Here is a 17506-nt window from a genome sequence, read left to right as displayed (position 1 = left end):
AGAGGGTCTGGTTGGGAGTTAACAGGCTCAGGCTTAACCCTGAAAAGACCAAGTGGCTGTGGGTATTGCCTCCAAAGGTCTATACCGTCTGTCCATTCTTTTTTCTGGAGCAGGTTCTCCTGGTGTACAAGTTTCAACCCTATTTGGATCAGAAAGCTTGTATCACAATCACCCATGCCCTAATCACCTCGCAATTGGACTATTGCAACATGTTCTGCATGGGGCAATCCCTGAAAAGCATTCGGAGACTACAATTAGTCAAGGCCACAGAACGGGGGCCCACCTCACCTCTAGGAGGAGAATGTCCACAGAGACAATACATCTTTCCATGGCCAATAGGATTTTGTGAATGCAAATATTTTGATATTCATACTGTGTTGCATATTATTTCCCTTGTTTCCCTTCCCTGTCTGTCCCTCTTCTCTTCATAGATTTTTAGAGTGGCTGTAAATAATAGAATTATATTCCCCTTATTTTTACTTTTAAAAGTGAACAACATGGAACTTTATCCATGTTTAATTCATTCTTTCAGTCCAGTTCTCACAATCCTACATCCTCTCAAAATTGTTGAAAAAATAGGAGGCGATATATGCTTCACTGAATTATTCAAAATAAAATTGAAAGGACAGACAGTCACACTGACTGACTAACTGACTGGTTTTTGGATCCAAACAAAAATTCTGTCACTAATAGAGCACCAAAAATGTTAAATAAAGAGATGTTTATGAATTAGCAGATAGCAACCAGCTTGTAGCCTATAAGCATATGCTTGTAACAGTAACCGTTTTTATAGTAGTGATGCCAATTTGCCAGCATAAGAGATCTGAACATACTGTAGAAATACATGTTTGCATAATGTCTTGTTCATAATTCATTACAAACTTCCATATTGACTTATTGATGCAGTTTGTTACAGCTTTAGAAATGTAAAAATCTAACCCAATGAGATATTAATAATTGGAACTGAATTAGTGTTTTATGTGATGGAGGCAGTCATCCCCTAGCTTAGAACAATGGGGTTATTAGGGTAAATGGAATGATATAGCAAAGGCCTTTGTAACGCCACAAGCACTATTTGTTTTTGTTTAGCCAAAAACTGAGACTGTGTAAAAACAAATTCAGGCTTACGACTTCTGTTGGTCACTTTCTGCATTAAAAGCTTCACTTATTCACACATTTATGAAGCTCAGATTTTGACGAACCAGTACAGTGATACCTTGTCTTACAAACTTAATTGGTTCTGGGACAAGGTTCTTAAGGTGAAAAGTTTGTAAGACGAAACAATGTTTCCCATAGGAATCAATGGAAAAGTGATTAATGCATGCAAGCCCAAAATTCACCCCTTTTGCCTGCCAAAGTGCCCATTTTTGCACTGCTGGGATTCCCCTGAAGTTCACCTCCATAGGAAACCCCACCTCTGGACTTCTGTGTTTTTGCGATGCTGCAGGGGAATCCCACCAGGGAATCCCAGCATCGCAAAAACAAGTGCTTCGCTGTCAACGGAAGTCCGGAGGTGGGGTTTCCCATGGAGAGGAGCCTCAGGGGAATCCCAGCAGTGCAAAAATGGGTGCTTCGCTGGCAACGGAAGTCCAGAGGCGGGTCATCCCAGCCACGGCAGTGGGTTTGTAAGGTGAAAATAGCTTGTAAGAAGAGGGAAAAAATCTTAAACCTCGGGTTTGTATCTCGAAAAGTTTGTATGACGAGGTGTTTGTAAGATGAGGTATCACTGTATTTCAGTTCCAGAAAATTTGAAGCAGGACAGGAAGCCCACTGTGTAAAGTACCTCATTTGGTTTTATAGCTCCTAAATTCAAGTTCCCATTCACTGTTATACTTTCTAACAAGCCTTGGCAAGCCCCAGTTTGGTCTGGTAACTTTTCGTGGCATGTTTTTATTTGACTGCCATTACCTCAAGCAATTCCCATGGGAACAATCTTTTTTGAGAGAGAATAAATTGACTCTTTTCAGAGGTTTCAATTTTGCTATGTTTTCATATTCCATATAAGCAAAAGTCTTTGAGAACAATCCCCTTATGGGTCTCCTATGTTCTACCATTCATGGTTGTATACAATTTGCACAAAATAGATATTCAGAAAGATGAATGGACAGTCACACATCAAGAAAGTAACTACTTTTGGTGTTCCCCACTCTGTTGCTAATTTTTGAAGATTGGATCAAGAAAAAACAAGCATATATTGTATGTCTAAATGGCCTATAGAATGTGAGAATATAGTTCTATTGTTTTTGCTTAGAATTTTGTTTGAAAAAAGATAAATATATAATTTTTAAAATAATATACTATTTTAAAATTAACAAGTCTTATGATTAGCGCACTTAAATAGATTACAATACTCTTCTGAATAAGAAGGTTACAAATAAACCTTCTTGATTGCACATCAGTTTCTACCCAAACCTAGAATATAGCAGGACATTCAAAGTACTTAACCTCACATCCAGTACCTGTTTTTTTAGAGAACTCTCCTAAGCTCTCAATCACAGATGACAACCTTCATTTCCTGCCAGTTGTTAAGATGACAGCTTCAGGGAGTTGATGCTCAGCTGTCAGGATGCTGTTTTCCTTCCTTATTTCTTTTCTAAACATAGGAGGTTTCCTCAGTATATTGTATCACATAGCTTTAATCAATAAATAAAAATTGAGTGGGAAGTTTTAATTTTACTAAATAACAAGTAGGTAAAGTAAACACACAGAAGCTAAATATCATTTTCGGTTCCGAATGCAAGATGCATTTGATTCCTAATAATTTGTAAGAACACCATATACAGTACTATAAATTTGAAATTTGCCACTTTGAATATTAAAAGTGGCAAATTCTAGTTGATTTGCTTATTGAAGTAGAAATCAAGTTGAACATGGGAAATATAGGGAAGTGCTGTTTAGGAGAACTCTAATCATGGTGGCAGTTGATAGTAAAATCCCTTTAAATTTCTGACATATAAACGTAATAAATGCATAAATAAATAAATAGAGTCAAGACCTTTTATCTTCTCAGGAAACCAGAATCCTTTTTTTCTGGTTTCTGCCCTCTGAGTACAGGTGCACTAGAGTGCCTTCCGTCCCCTGTGCTATTGCTCTCCTATATCTCCTATACCTTTCTTCTGTTCCTATATCGCTTCTTCTATTCTTTCATTGATATGTTCTATTCCTATAACTTATCTTCTATTCTTTCTTAGATATATTTTACTATGAGTATATCCTCTATAACCTTCATCATGTATTTTACTATGTGTATACCCACTAAAACCCTCACTGTGTATTGGACAAAATCAATCAATAAATAAATAAATAAAATAAACACATAAATACCAATGCTTAAGTTGACATATTCAGCCACTTTATAATCATAGGTTAATATACATTGCTATAACTGTTTTTTACTAGTAGACTATTAATCACCATATTTTCTTCCTGTTATTATATTTTTTAAATTTAGGACTTATTCTTCTAACAAGATCTAAGCGTCCATTAAAAAATAACAATCCCTGAAGTAATGTTCTTAATATAATATAAATATGTCAGTTATAACAGCTGACCTTACATGATTAGTATTATAGCAAAACTAGTCTCTCTGTATCAAGGCTCTCAAAGTACCCCACCTGGTTGCTTCCAATTCCTTTCTCTGCCTAGAGACTTACAATAAGGAAATCTGTGTTTCATCATTGTGCCACGGAGTCCAACTAATCTGACTCTTGAGTGTACTTCCAGTCCTCTCGGTTGCTATGCTTTGTCCTCTCTGTTGCCATGTCTAGATTTCTTATGATGAATTTTTCAAACACAATGATTCCCACTGCCCTGACTTTCCCAGCCAATTGAGAACAGTTGGCAGGTGTGTTTATGTGTGCATAAAAATAAAAGCAGGTCCATAAATTACTGTAAAGAGTCTACAGCAAAGAGAATATTGTAGCTGAGAAAGTATGGCTAGATTCAGTTTGAAAATTAAAATGCTTTTCTCGTTCTGGTTTAGTTCTGATTGCGTTTTCTTCCTATGCTTCTGGTTCATGACCCCTGATGATGGATCAGGGTCATGATCCATGTATTTGACCTGAATTAGTTTAATTCAAGCTTATGCCATAAAATGTAAATTATCTAGATTGCAGTTTTGTCTTCTAAAATCAAACAGAACAAATTATTTGGTTTAATTTGAATTGTTTATAGTATCCTAATTAACTTCTTTAAATTATTGCATTGGATTATATAAACTTCCACATAGAATTATTTTTTTAAAATAAACATACAATACATAAATTTCTAGTACAATATAGGAATTGGAGAAGACCGAGGTAATAATATGGCACGCAATAACTAAATAAATAAAAAAGTGGTTATTTGTTTGAAAGTGATAAATGATTATTTGATAAATAATTGGGTATTTGCAAGTGATTATACTTGCAACTAAGTATAAAACAGTATTAAAAGCAGATATCTGTAAGCAATGAATTAAGAAAGTTAATTGTAAGGAAATCAATAAAAGCATGTGGTTAAAGCAAAATTTATATACGTTTATGGGGAAAATAACTACACTACATCAATGTGATTTAAATCATAACTATATTCAATATCAAATGCTCTTATTGTGTTAAAGTTAAAATTAAAAGTTTTATTTGGGTTTTTTTCTTCACACTCTGGGAGTATACAACCTGGATATGGTCCCGTTTGAACCTTGAACTTAAGTAAAATGGTTACTAACTCATTCTCAGTTTAAGTGTGAGATTAAAAAAAAGAGATCCTAGAGCTTTCCAGCAAGGGGATAGTGTCAATCTTTGGTACAATCACAGAGGATGTTTGTCAAAGCAAAGTGAATCCCGATATAACACAACGCTAGGGCTTTCAAGGTGATAACCAACACTTTGAATTACACCCAGAACTTAACTATCAGTGCAGCAACCCATCCGTTATACCTTAAATGTCTGGTTTGACAAATCGAAGCTACCATGCCTTTTTTAAAAACAAAACACAATTAAAGTAAAATAGGTATGCGATTAGGACTAGAATATAATTTGTTTTATTTTCCATTAATTCAGTATAGATATCTTGCTTAGTCATTATTATCAGTAACTATGTCTTCCTACTGGTTGAGTTACCCCCCAAAAAAGAGGTGTGATATATACTTCATATAATACATGGGTATAGAGCAGTGATGGCGAACCTATGGCATGGGTGCCACAGGTGGCACGCGAAGCCATATCTGCTGGCACACGAGCTGTTGTTCTAGCTCAGCTCTAACGTGCATGTGTGTGCCCGCCAGCTGGTATTTGGCTCACATGGAGGCTCTGGGAGGGTTTTTTGGCTTCCAGAGAGCCTTCGGGGGTGGAGGGCATTTTTACGCTCCTCCAGCTCCAGGGAACCCTTTGGAGCCTGGGGAAGGCAAAACATAAGCCTACTGGGCCCACCAGAATTTGGGAAACAGGCCGTTTCTGACCTCCAGAGGGACTTAGGAGGTGGGGGAAATTATTTTCACCCTCCTCAGGCATTGAATTATGGGTATAAGCACTCACACATTCGTGATAGCGTGCATGCACGCTCTTTCGGCACCTGAGGAAAAAAAGGTTCGTTATCACTGGTATAGATAATACATAAGCTCTAATGTACAGACCATCTGCTATAGATAACAATACACTGAGTGATCTTATTCAGACCTTTCATGTAAATGCTGAATACCCAAGGGTTTCTAGAATGTATAAATACCATGATATCCGATGATAGATTATTTTCATTCTGAATTTTGAGCCCAGGAAATAAATTAAATGTCCCTAAATTAATGGGAAAATGCACTTTTGACAATTTTATAATTTACCTGTTGTTTTTCAGTTTTCTTTTCATCAGTATTTTTATACTAATAATCTCACTACCATATTTACAATCTTATTTCTCAGGAGTAGTGATGGGTGAACCCAATGGTGTTCGGGTTCGGCAAGTTCGGATGAACTTTATGCAAAGTTCGGCTAAACCGTAACTGAACCCGAACGGGGAATCCCTCCCATGAAGAGATTCTGGGGGCGGAGCTTTGACGTCACCGGCAGGTTGCTAAGGATGCCAAGGTGATCACTTCCTGAATTCCATGGAATCCAGGAAGGGATCACCTTGGCGTCCTTAGCAACCTGCCAGTGACATCAAAGTTCCGAACACCGAACACGACCCCGAACTTTGCCCAAAGTTTGAAAAAATTTCGTGTTCAGCATGCCAAACACCACAAAATTCGGTACGGACCCGAATTGTGCGGGTTCGGTTCTCCCATCACTACTCAGGAGCAGAGATATCTTCTAGAAGACATTATCAACTTTTCATTTTCTAGTGATTCCCAAGTCATTTTAAAAACCATTGTGAAATTTTTCAGCATCGCTCGTTACTGTTACTCATCTGTAATTTTAAATCTATATTAATCTATATTAATCTATATTTTGAAACTGTGTGTCCCAAATTATTTTTTCCATATTCGAATGTCATTTCTCCAACAAACAAGATTTGATTGTTTTACACCAGTGTTTTGGCAGCAGCAGGTGTCATGGTTGCTTTAAAAAAGAACTTTATAATTAAAATGATTGTATCAGTGGCGGGTGCTAAATTATATTGCTACTGATTTGTGTACATGCTCTCACACACACTTATTCAACGCTTCTGCGCATACACAGAAGTGTCCCGAGTGGGTGGGCAGAGCCTCCCATTGTTGTCACCGCTATGGGTTTCTAAGAACTGATCCAAACTGGAAGCAACCCATTGCTGGATTGGATATTCTTGATTGCTGCTATTTATCATTTGCCATTTTCTACATTCCATATATGCTAAAATAAGCTAAACATAAAATATTTCCTAAGGGTAATGAATTTGTTTTATTCAGATATCAGATATCAGAGACTGGGAAATGAAAAATACTTTCATTAATCTATGCTGTCACCTTAGATTCACAAGGGACAGTTATGCAATATGCCACTGAAAATCCCACAGGTGAAATGTTTACAGAAAAAATGATACCCACTGGAATTCTTTTTTCCTTTAAGAAAAGTTGTGAAACACAGATGTTAAAGTAGGAGCTAGGATGCATCTTTAGTATTGTTTTTTATTTTTTATTTAATCATTTTCTTTTGTATTGTTTATGAATGTCAATATATTGTTGGCTTACATTTTTCCTGTTGATAACAGTGGAAATATTACTTAACAAATTGAAAAAGCTGCCATTATTTAGTTATAACAAAGTTAGTTCTAAATGCTCCTTGTTTTGATAGGGACAGCCCCTATCAAAACTATTAAAAGTATTAAAGAATTTCAATTAAAAATATGAAAAAAAATTAATAAAAATTTGCACTTTCTCTAGGTATGGTGATATGAGAAGACAAATTGGTTTTGAGATTCGGGATATGTGGTATAATCTGGGTAAGAATCCCAATATTTGATCTTTAGATATTTTGCTTATGTGAATTTATGCTTGGTTTGTAAATTTTGTGGACATATGGTTGTATATTTATTTCTGTAATGTTGTAGTTGATATATAGAAAATATACATACAATAGGCTTTTTATTGTTATGGCTTGTGCAAGAAAACAATTGACAGTGATTTTTCATATGACAGATTTCATATGACAGATCCATACAGTAACTAATTGCAGGAATTACCTTTCCTGAAATGTATTCATTAGTATATAGTTTGAACAGTTCTTTGAAAGTAGGAGATTGCAGTCTAATATAAATTTTGGCTTTGTTTTTAAGTATTTTAAATATGTAAGTGTTTATTTACCTTTGTTTATTCATTAGTATCCTTAAGTCTTGTGCAGGGGTATCCAACTGGATTTCTTTGAATGCCAGATCAGCATTGTACTTGTCTTCTGCAACTCATGCAGCAAAACTGCCTGCCAAAATGGTGTGCGTGGTGGCCATGTGCAGCCACTTCTGCCTCATTTTCAGCCTGAACAGCTTCTTGCAACATTTTATTGTCCCAAAAGTGGTACAAGGGGGCCATGCACGGCTCCCACGTGCCTCGTTTTTGCCCTCCATGCCCTCCTGCAGCACTCTGCCAGCCAAAAACGGGCCTGTGCAGCAATGTGAGAAGATCAGGTTCACAGTAAGATATAAACAATAAGAAATGCACAAAATATAGATATGGCTGAGGTTTGCTAATGTTCGGAAATGTGGAAAAGTACAGTACCTTGGGAAGAAGAAAGTGTGGGCTTGTTCTGAAGCAGAAGAATGGACATGAAACAGATTGTTCAATGATATGTTCTGTCACTCTTATAAGATATTCTTAAAAAACTGACAATTGGTAGCTGCTTATTTTTCTTCTTCTTTCTGAAGAGTGGGGTACAACTTGGGGTTTTTGTTTTTTGGGTTTTTTTGGTTAGGTGTTAGGTATACTTACTCTGCATGATTTCAAAATAAAATATTATAGCTAACTTTAACTTATTATATAACAGAGTGGTTATATAATTAATTAAATTTATGACACAAACTTGAGAACAGTTTGCTTAAAGCTCTCAGCTAGAAATCAGGAGACCATGCGATCTTATCCTGCATTAGACATGAAGTCAACTGGGTAATTTTGGGCTAATCACTCTGCTCAAACCTAAGTGAAAGGCAAATGCCCACTAATTCTCACAATCCTGCTTAAAAAAAATCTGCAGGGAATAGTCCAAACAGTCACCAGGCGTCCAGACTAAGTATCTCTTGGGAACTTCCCAAAGAGTTCAGAAATGGGAACAGGAACAGGCAAAAAGAAAAAGGAAATACAGTTGAGATTAGGCATGGTTGGTTGGATGGATGGATGGATGGATGGATGGATGGATGGATGGATGGATGGGTGGGTGGGTGGGTGGGTGGGTGGGTGGGTGGGTGGGTGGATGGATGGGGGAGGAATGGGGGAGGGAGGAAGGAAGGAAGGAAGGAAGGATTAAAACACAACTTCCTGATGGTGCAACTTATTAATTTATGGAATAACAAGCTTTGAGTTCTCATTTGCCAGAATTTTTAAAAAGTCTAGTTGGTAAGATGTCAGGATTTTCCTGATTTGGACTGGATGAATTTATATTTGAGGTTTCATCCAATTATAAGCTTTTAGTTATTTAAAATGCTGAACCTTTCTAAGCTGCACTGGAGGAGTCTAAGCAGGAGTTCTGTAATTGCTCTATGATTTACTTGGAGTATAGAATACAGCAGGATTTTAATGTCATTCATTCCTTTTTAATTATATTATGTCAGTTAATACTGAATTTGGGATATCTGGGGTTTCAGATGGCGTATGTTCTGTATAATAATTTCTCTTCGGTTTTGTTCAGGAACTTTCTTCTGGCAGAACAGCACAGGATTTTGTAAACGTCCTTCTGCTCACTTTAGCTTGGCATTTTTCAAAGGCAATCTCTCTAATTCATTGTAAGACTATTGCCCTTCACAAAGTTTATCCTCAGCATTACTTTTTATGAAGAACATGTCTTGTATGAGTGCTGAAAGGTTAAATGAGCTCAGCTGCTGTTGATATTTTAAATTGAATCAGATTATTTTTTTGTGATTTTGAACAATTGATATTTGGATTCTTATTATTTTGGTTTTAATTCTTGTATACCATCCAGAATCATTGTTATAAGACAAACAGTAAACGAAATTGCATATACTGTACAAACACGCACATACATGGCATAGTTTGTAGATATTTTTACTTTTCATCAAAAGTTTTTGCAAACATTAGCAGTTTCATTTATCACTAATTTCAACAAGAAGACTATATGAATTTATCTTTCACGTTTTTTCTTTTTTTAGGGAGAGTATGATGTTATTTCTGCACCTAATCAAATGTCTAGTAACATCATCCGTAGGTCTATTATGCCCTCATGGGCTTCTATCTTAATTTTGTACTTAGATTATTAGTTTTCTTCAACCAGAACTTCAGTTTCCAAAGTGTTGACCTAATAGATTTGACATAATATCAAGTTGATGATATTATATAAATCTATTTTTCAGACAGAGACAGTATCTCTAATTTTAATAGATGATGGAAAGACAGTTGAATAATCCTAATAAAGTAATCAATGAGAGAGTGCCTTGAACTAATTATTGACATTTGATCTACAACTTCTCTGCCTTAATACTGTCAAACTTATAATTAGTAAGTTGGAAAAAGACATCCTGGAAGAAATTTAAAATTCACAGCCACTATAAGTAATTGGATATTACTGCTGGTTGCAGAAGATTGAGTGTTAAATTTGCTGCTGTGCCTGTCACTTTTTTTTTAAGTGTGTAGGAGGAATGTGAATATAAAATTAGTGTTTTAGGCTGTGCCTGGCTTCTGGGAATAGAGGAATAGTCTAGCATTGACTGTATATAATTCTTAGTGCAAATTATTGAATGGTGGTATCTATGTAGCCTGGAAGCCTAACAGTATATGTCATCTGAACATGTCCAAGATTAATAAGTACAGTGTTATGAACTGACACTAAAGTAGTGTAAAAGACAAGGATGAGTTTATCTTACTGTCACAATTGAATGACTGTGCCTAAGGACTATATGTCTACTCAACATGATTTTTTTCAAGTCTTTTGGATTTTCTAGTCTCCCATAACTAAGGCCAAGAGGCATATTTACAATGTGTGTAGGTGTGTGGGGTGTGTGATTTATTTATTTATTTATCCATACTGTTCTTAATCAGAATTTTTTTCTTCACAAGCAAAATACTATCTTTAAATGCAATAATACAATAAAATAAAAGCAATGAAATAATTGACTAAAAACTTAAAATATATTCAAAATTATATTTTGGAAAATTATATTATTGGTAATCGGGGCACACACTATATGTGTTGGTAATCAGGAACCACACACATTTAATAACCAAATAAAAATAATTCTTACCAATTCTAAAACATTGCACAACAGGATCAGACCAGATGACAATGAAGTTTTTGTTTATCCCAAAACTAAACAAAAAGATAATATCTCTTAAGTCAGCACATGACCAGTCTCCAGCACTTCCACTAGATAAACAGGTACTTATGGAGAAAATGTACCATCTAATGCTTAAACCAAGCAGGATCAGAGGTGGGTTGCTCCTGATTCAGACTGGTTTTATAGAACCTATAGTGGGAATTTTCCCTGCTCGCTGAAATGGGAGCAATCTCCATTTGGCCACACCCCCGAACTGGCTCTAATGGCAGTACCACAGGCACCGCTGTAATGTATTTGCCTAGATATAGCTGCTGTCTTGTAATTGGTTGTTCTGGGTGGCGGGAGGAATACTGGTTAGTCATTGGTTAAGTAATATTTGTGCCGGGTATAAATACCCTGTCAGCTGTCAAAGCCCTGTTCTTGTTATGTGTTATTTCCGACTAATAAAGACTGTTGATGTTCGCTCCGCTCCGGTCTCGACTTATTAGTGGCGACGAGGATTGTGTCATCTCGAATTTTGCTTAGTTTTTCCTTTTCCAGCATGTCTACGCAACTGACATTCGCACCGTTCGACCCACGGGTGGAAACTTGGGACTCCTACGTCGCAAGGTTCGAATGTTTCCTCATCTCTAACGGGTTTACCGAAATTTCGGGGGACAGAAAAAGGGCGTACTTCCTGAGTTTTTGCGGTGCCGAAATGTTCGAGACCGCCAGGGCTATCTTTGCTCCGACTCTAATTCACGACGTGCCTTGGGAGCAATTTCTATCCACCCTCCAGGATCATTATGCCCCTGCCCCATCCCGCTGTGCTCGGCGCTATGTTTTCTTTCATCGTAATCAACAAGAGGGCGAGTCGGTCAACGATTACGTAGCTGCTCTCAGGAGAGCTGCCCTGTACTGTGAATTTGCCGACTTGGAAGATTATCTGCTGGATCGTTTGGTGTTTGGGGTAAAGGACGGGCGCTTGAAGCGCCGCCTTCTAGCTATCCAGGGGCTATCGTTTAAAGTTGCTCTCGCGGAGGCGAGAGCTTTCGAGATGTCCAGCCAATCCCTGGCCGCTATGGACGTTTCTGTCAACGCTACTTCGCTAGCCCCAGTCAAGCAGCTTTCGAAATTACCTCAGGATGTGGACAATGCCGTAGCGTCTGAGGAGGAGGTTTGTCGCCTGGCTGTTTCCAGGCCGCGGGAGGCCCCGCCTGCCACCCGACCCCGCCCTCCTCCTCCTTCTCCATGCAGAGGCTGTGGCGGCGATCACTTCCGGGCTGTTTGTCCCTTTAAGGACGTGACGTGCCGCCGCTGTGGGGGTCGGGGACATATCGCCCGGGTTTGTAATTTCCGCCGCCCTTATTCTACTCCTACTGCAGGCTACAAAGATCCGGTGGCTGGTGGTTCCCGTGATCCGCCAAGGGATTCAACGTACCGGCGGTCTCAGTGTAACGCCATTTATTCTTCAGTTTTTTCTTCTAGCTGCCGCCTCCGCTCTCAAACCACCGTCAGGATCGCCGCTACGGGCCCGGCAACTGAGAAAATCTGCATCTCTGTCAATCTAGGGAAAAAGCCTTGCTCGATGCTGATTGACACAGGGTCTGCCCATTCCTTGGTACCATGGTCAACGATCAAGAGTTGTTTTCCACATGTGACTAAGAGGTCTCTTTCTGCTTGTCCTCTGAATCTTCGGGACTATCAGGGGTCCCTGATTCCAGTTATGGGTCAGGGCCGTTTTCTGGTCCAATTCAAGAAATTTTCAGGACATTTACCTCTTATTGTTGTTGATGGGCCCTTCGCGAATTTATTGGGCCTTAATTGGTTCGAATCCCTAGGTCTTTCCGTTTCAGGGGTTAATTTAGTGTCTGGGGGGAAAGCTTTTTCTGAACTGGAGTCACAATTCCCAGATGTGTTTGATAGCAATCTGGGGTGCTATAAGGGTTCCCCTATCTCGTTTGGATTAGACCCCCTGGTTCCGCCGGTAAGGATTAAACCACGCAGGGTACCTTTAGCCTTGCGTCCCAAAGTTGATGCGGAATTGGATCACCTTGTGGCTCAAGGTGTTTTGGAACCTATTGATCAATCCACGTGGGAGACCCCGATTGTAGTAGCTGTTAAGGCGGGAGGTGGAATAAGAATTTGTGGTGATTATAAGTGTACTATTAATAGGGCCCTTGCACACCATTCATACCCTGTTCCGGTGGTGCAACATCTATTACACTCGTTGGGGGAGGGTAAGGTATTTGCGAAACTTGACCTATCCCAGGCGTATCAACAACTGCCCGTGGACTCTCAGGCGGCCGACGCACAGGCTATTTCAACTCACAGAGGGGTGTTTAGGTGCAAACGTTTACAGTTTGGAGTGTCCACGGCCCCTGGAATTTTCCAAGCGCTTATGGAGCGATTATTGTATGGGATTCCTGGCACCGTTCCATACTTCGATGATGTTTTGGTCTCCGCCCAGTCTGAGGCGGATCTTCTGGATAGGGTCAAACTAGTGCTGTCCAAATTTAAGGAAGCGGGTCTGAAACTCAAGGCCCATAAATGCGTTTTCGGAGTGTCACAGGTGGAATTTTTAGGGTTTACCATTGACAAGCAAGGAATCCACCCCACCCCTGAAAAGACCAAGGCCATTTGGGAGGCCCCCACTCCGACTTCTAAGGCTGAGCTTCAAGCCTTCCTGGGGTTATTGAATTTCTACGCTGTTTTCATCCCCCATAAAGCTACATTAGCCGAGCCCCTACATAGGCTTCTTGATAGGAATAGGAAGTGGGCTTGGGGGCCCAAAGAGGCAGCTGCTTTTGGGGCCGTTAAAGAGGTTCTCACATCTAACGCTGTTCTGGCACAGTATTCCCCATACTTACCTTTGATTTTAACCTGTGATGCATCCCCGTATGGGGTGGGCGCTGTACTGAGCCACAAACTTCCGAATGGTAATGAAGTTCCACTGGCCTTCTTTTCAAGGACACTGGCCAAGGCCGAAAGGAATTTTGGCCATATTGATAGGGAGGCTCTGGCTATCATAGCCGGGGTTAAACGATTTCATGATTACTTGTATGGCCGTTTTTTTGATATTGTAACAGATCACCAGCCCCTACTGGGCCTGTTGTCTGGTGATCGCCAGAGCCCTCTTATTTTGTCGCCAAGGATGTCCAGGTGGATAGTCTTTTTGGCCAATTACTCTTACCACCTACGCTACCGGCCGGGCAGAAATATTGCTCATGCGGATGCACTGAGCCGTTGTCCCTCGCCTCGGGAACTTCTGGACCCAGCTCCAGCGTCCGCTGTATTAGCCATTACGGACCAGTTCTTAGCACTATCTGCATCCGTTGTAGCTGAGGAGACCAAACGGGATCTGTGTTTGTCCACTGTCTTACAATGGGTTTTAAGAGGGTGGCCCAGGGTCTCCCCTTCTGAAGATTATAGTCCATTTTTTCGCTGCAAGGACGAGCTGTCAGTCATACAAGGTTGTCTTCTAAGGGGTTGTCGAGTTTGTATTCCCCCACATCTACGAGAAAAGGTTCTCTCTCTCCTGCATAAAGGGCATCCAGGGGTGGTGAGAATGAAAGCTTTAGCAAGGGGGTATGTGTGGTGGCCAGGCCTCGATAAAGACGTGGAGCATAAGGTATCCCAATGTTGGCCCTGCCAAGAGCAGAGACCGTCACCACCGCAGGGGGTCCCGTTAGCCTGGGAACCGCCAGCAGGTCCTTGGACCAGAGTACATGTGGACTTGGCAGGACCCTTTATGGGTCAAATGTTTCTTGTAACAGTTGATGCATTCTCAAAATGGTTAGAAGTTAACATGTTACACTCAACCACCTCTATGTCGGTTATTCAGGTACTAAATTCCCTTTTTGCAACCCACGGTTACCCGGATTTGATAGTATCCGACAATGGGCCGCAATTTACGTCCTCTCAATTTGAGGAATTCTTAGCGGGTGCGGGTATCCGGCACGGCCTTATAGCCCCCTGGCATCCCGCGTCTAACGGGCAGGCGGAACGTATGGTCCGAACCACCAAGGATGCGCTAAAGAAAATGTCCAGGGGCACTTGGCAGGAAAAGCTTGCAGATTTTCTGTTCTCTCAGCATTCTACTCCGACAACTCCGACAAGCAAGTCCCCGGCCGAGCTTCTTATGGGTCGGAAACTGCAAATTACGTTGGATAGGCTAAACCCGAATTATGCTCATAGTCCTACTTGGCCGGACCCTGACCGCTCTTTTAGTGTTGATGCACCTGTATTTGCCCGATCGTATGATGGAGGCCCTCCCTGGGTGACAGCAAAGGTCACTGGTATTAAAGGTCCAAAGTCTTATGTAGTGGAGCTTAGTGATGGGAGAACATGGCACCGCCATGTAGATCAACTTAGACGTCGCAGTTGCCCCGATCCTCCTAGTAGCCAGGAGGAGAACGCAAGTCTTAGGGGGCAAAACATTGCTCTTCCTCTGCTTCCCCGGGAAGTGCCCCCCCCCAGTGGGTTGGATCCTGGGGAAACTAGTTTTTCTAGCCTCAACGACCGGGAAATTATCCCCGACAATCAACATCAGGCGGGTGGTGAACCCCCTCTGCGGAGATCCGAACGAGAGAGGCGTCCTCCAGTTTATTTAAGGGATTATGTACTTTCCCAAGTAAGGGGGAAGGAGTGTAATGTATTTGCCTAGATATAGCTGCTGTCTTGTAATTGGTTGTTCTGGGTGGCGGGAGGAATACTGGTTAGTCATTGGTTAAGTAATATTTGTGCCGGGTATAAATACCCTGTCAGCTGTCAAAGCCCTGTTCTTGTTATGTGTTATTTCCGACTAATAAAGACTGTTGATGTTCGCTCCGCTCCGGTCTCGACTTATTAACCGCCATCTTGTTTTTGGCTTCTGCGCATGCGCAAATGCTTTTTCTTCTTCTGCGTATAAACCTGGTTTTCTGCACTCCCTCTTGTCAGGAGCAGGAGGGAGAGAACCAGCGGTGAGGTAAATTGAAATCCAACCCTGAGCAGGATGTTTTTTCATCATTATGCCTTCCCAAGTAGGAAACTGGTAGTAAAGGTATTCCAACATACTTGGGGAATAACACTAAAAAATGCTGACAATTCATTTTTATTTACATCATTTACATCATTAAGCCAGCCCTCACATTTTGTAGCTCTGGCTGATATACAATAATAAAAATAAAAATAAAATAAAGATTCAAAATAGGAAAAACGAAAACAGGTACCATAGCACATCAATACAAGACTATTTCTTTATCTACTTATTCATTTATTGCTGTTATATACCATTTTTGCTGAGGAAAAGAATCAATCCTTGAATTGCACCCAGAAGCTCACTGGGAGCCAGTGTAGCTGCAAAATAGTGATGTTACCTGGGTGCTCTGAAGCATATCCTGGACCAGCTGCAATTTTTAGATGGTCTTCAAGAGCAACCCCATGTAGAATGTATTGCAAAATTCCAACCAGGAGATGACTAAGGCATGAGTAACTATAAACAGATATTACCAACACAGAAACAGATGCAATTGATCCAGAAAAAAAATCATAAATGTTTTATAAATGTCTTTCTAGCCACAACTATTTGTTTTTCAACAGGAGGTTCTGAGAGGGCGTTTTTGGCTTCCAGAGAGGCTCCAGGGGGATGTGGGAAGGTGTTTTTAACCTCTCCCGGCTCCAGGAAAAGCCTGGAGAACCTACTGGGCCCACCATAATAATAATAATAATAATAATAATAATAATAATAATAATAATAATAATAATAATAATAATAATAATTTATTAGATTTGTATGCCGCCCCTCTCCGAAGACTCGGGGCGGCTCACAACAATAATAAAAAACAATTTTACAGTGAAACAAATCTAATATTAAAAAGAAGCATATAAAACCCTATCATATTTAAAACCAAACAACACATACATACCAAACATAAAATATAAAAAGCGTGGGGGAAGGTGTCTCAACTCCCCGAAGCCTGGCGATATAGGTGGGCCTTGAGTAGTTTACGAAAGACAAGGAGGGTGGGGGCAGTTCTAATCTCCAGGGGGAGTTGATTCCAGAGGGCCGGGGCCGCCACAGAGAAGGCTCTTCCCCTAGGGCCCACCAAACGACATTGTTTAGTCGATGAGACCTGGGGAAGGCCAACTCTGTGGGACCTTATCGGTCACTGGGATTCGTGCGGTAGAAGGCGGTTCAGGAGGTACTCTGGTCCAATGCCATGTAGGGATTTAAAGGTCATAACCAACACTTTGAATTGTGACCAGAAACTGATTGGCAGCCAATGCAGCCCACGGAGTGTTGTAGAAATGTGGGCGAATCTGGGAAGCCCCACAATGGCTCTCGCGGCCGCGTTCTGCACGATCTGAAGTTTCCGAACACTTTTCAAAGGTAGCCCCATGTAGAGAGCGTTACAGTAGTCGAGCCTCAAGGTGATGAGGGGTGATGAGCCTCGAGGTGATGAGTGACTGTGAGCAATGACTCCCTGTCCAAATAGGGCCGCAACTGGTGCACCAGGCGAACCTGGGCAAACGCCCTCCTCGCCACAGCCAAAATATGATGTTGGGAAACAGGCAGTTTCTGGGGCCTACAGAGGGTGGAGGAAGTTGTTTTCGCCCTCCCCAGCTATTGAATTATGGGTGTGGGCACTCGTGCATGTGCAATGGC

At 40.5% G+C, this 17506-nt stretch overlaps 1 protein-coding gene across 4 annotated transcripts in view; it reads left to right on the top strand.

Annotated features, from left to right (window-relative positions):
* DOCK1 (dedicator of cytokinesis 1) overlaps positions 1–17506 on the top strand; it is a 466948-nt gene that overhangs the window by 295801 nt on the left and 153641 nt on the right. For all 4 annotated transcript variants that reach the window (XM_070752482.1, XM_070752481.1, XM_070752480.1 and 1 more), the window contains exon 32: positions 7328–7386. In XM_070752482.1, the coding sequence (XP_070608583.1) occupies positions 7328–7386 (59 nt within the window). The remainder of the gene's footprint in view (positions 1–7327; positions 7387–17506) is intronic.

This window comes from Erythrolamprus reginae, chromosome 5 (genome assembly GCF_031021105.1).
Source record: "Erythrolamprus reginae isolate rEryReg1 chromosome 5, rEryReg1.hap1, whole genome shotgun sequence".
Lineage (NCBI taxonomy): Eukaryota > Metazoa > Chordata > Lepidosauria > Squamata > Dipsadidae > Erythrolamprus > Erythrolamprus reginae.
Note: the sequence above shows the minus strand (reverse complement) of the source record. Positions and strands in the feature narration are given on the sequence as shown.